Here is a 255-nt window from a genome sequence, read left to right on the forward strand (position 1 = left end):
GGCGATGCTGCTGTTGTGCTGGAGTGTCGAGCAGAAGGCTTCTGTCTGCAGGCCCCCCGTCCGTCGACAGGCCCTCACAAGCTGAGGGAGTGCCTTCCGCTCATCATCTTCCTGCGCAACAGGCTCAAGTACGCCTTGACGGGAGACGAGGTGAAGAAGATCTGCATGCAGAGGTTCATCAAGATCGACGGCAAAGTCCGCACCGACATCACCTATCCTGCGGGCTTCATGGGTGAGCAGGGCGGGCTGGGGGGG

The 255-nt window shown here is 61.2% G+C and overlaps 1 protein-coding gene across 1 annotated transcript in view; it reads left to right on the plus strand.

Annotated features, from left to right (window-relative positions):
• The first annotated feature begins 16 nt into the window (after nt 1-16).
• LOC104509222 (40S ribosomal protein S4) overlaps nt 17-255 on the plus strand; it is a 3,339-nt gene continuing 3,100 nt past the window's right edge. The window contains exon 1 of the mRNA XM_010151082.1: nt 17-232. Within this exon, the coding sequence (XP_010149384.1) occupies nt 166-232 (67 nt within the window). The 5' untranslated portion in view covers nt 17-165. The remainder of the gene's footprint in view (nt 233-255) is intronic.

The sequence above is a fragment of the Eurypyga helias genome, unplaced genomic scaffold, assembly GCF_000690775.1.
Source record: "Eurypyga helias isolate BGI_N326 unplaced genomic scaffold, ASM69077v1 scaffold25434, whole genome shotgun sequence".
Taxonomy (NCBI): Eukaryota; Metazoa; Chordata; class Aves; order Eurypygiformes; family Eurypygidae; genus Eurypyga; species Eurypyga helias.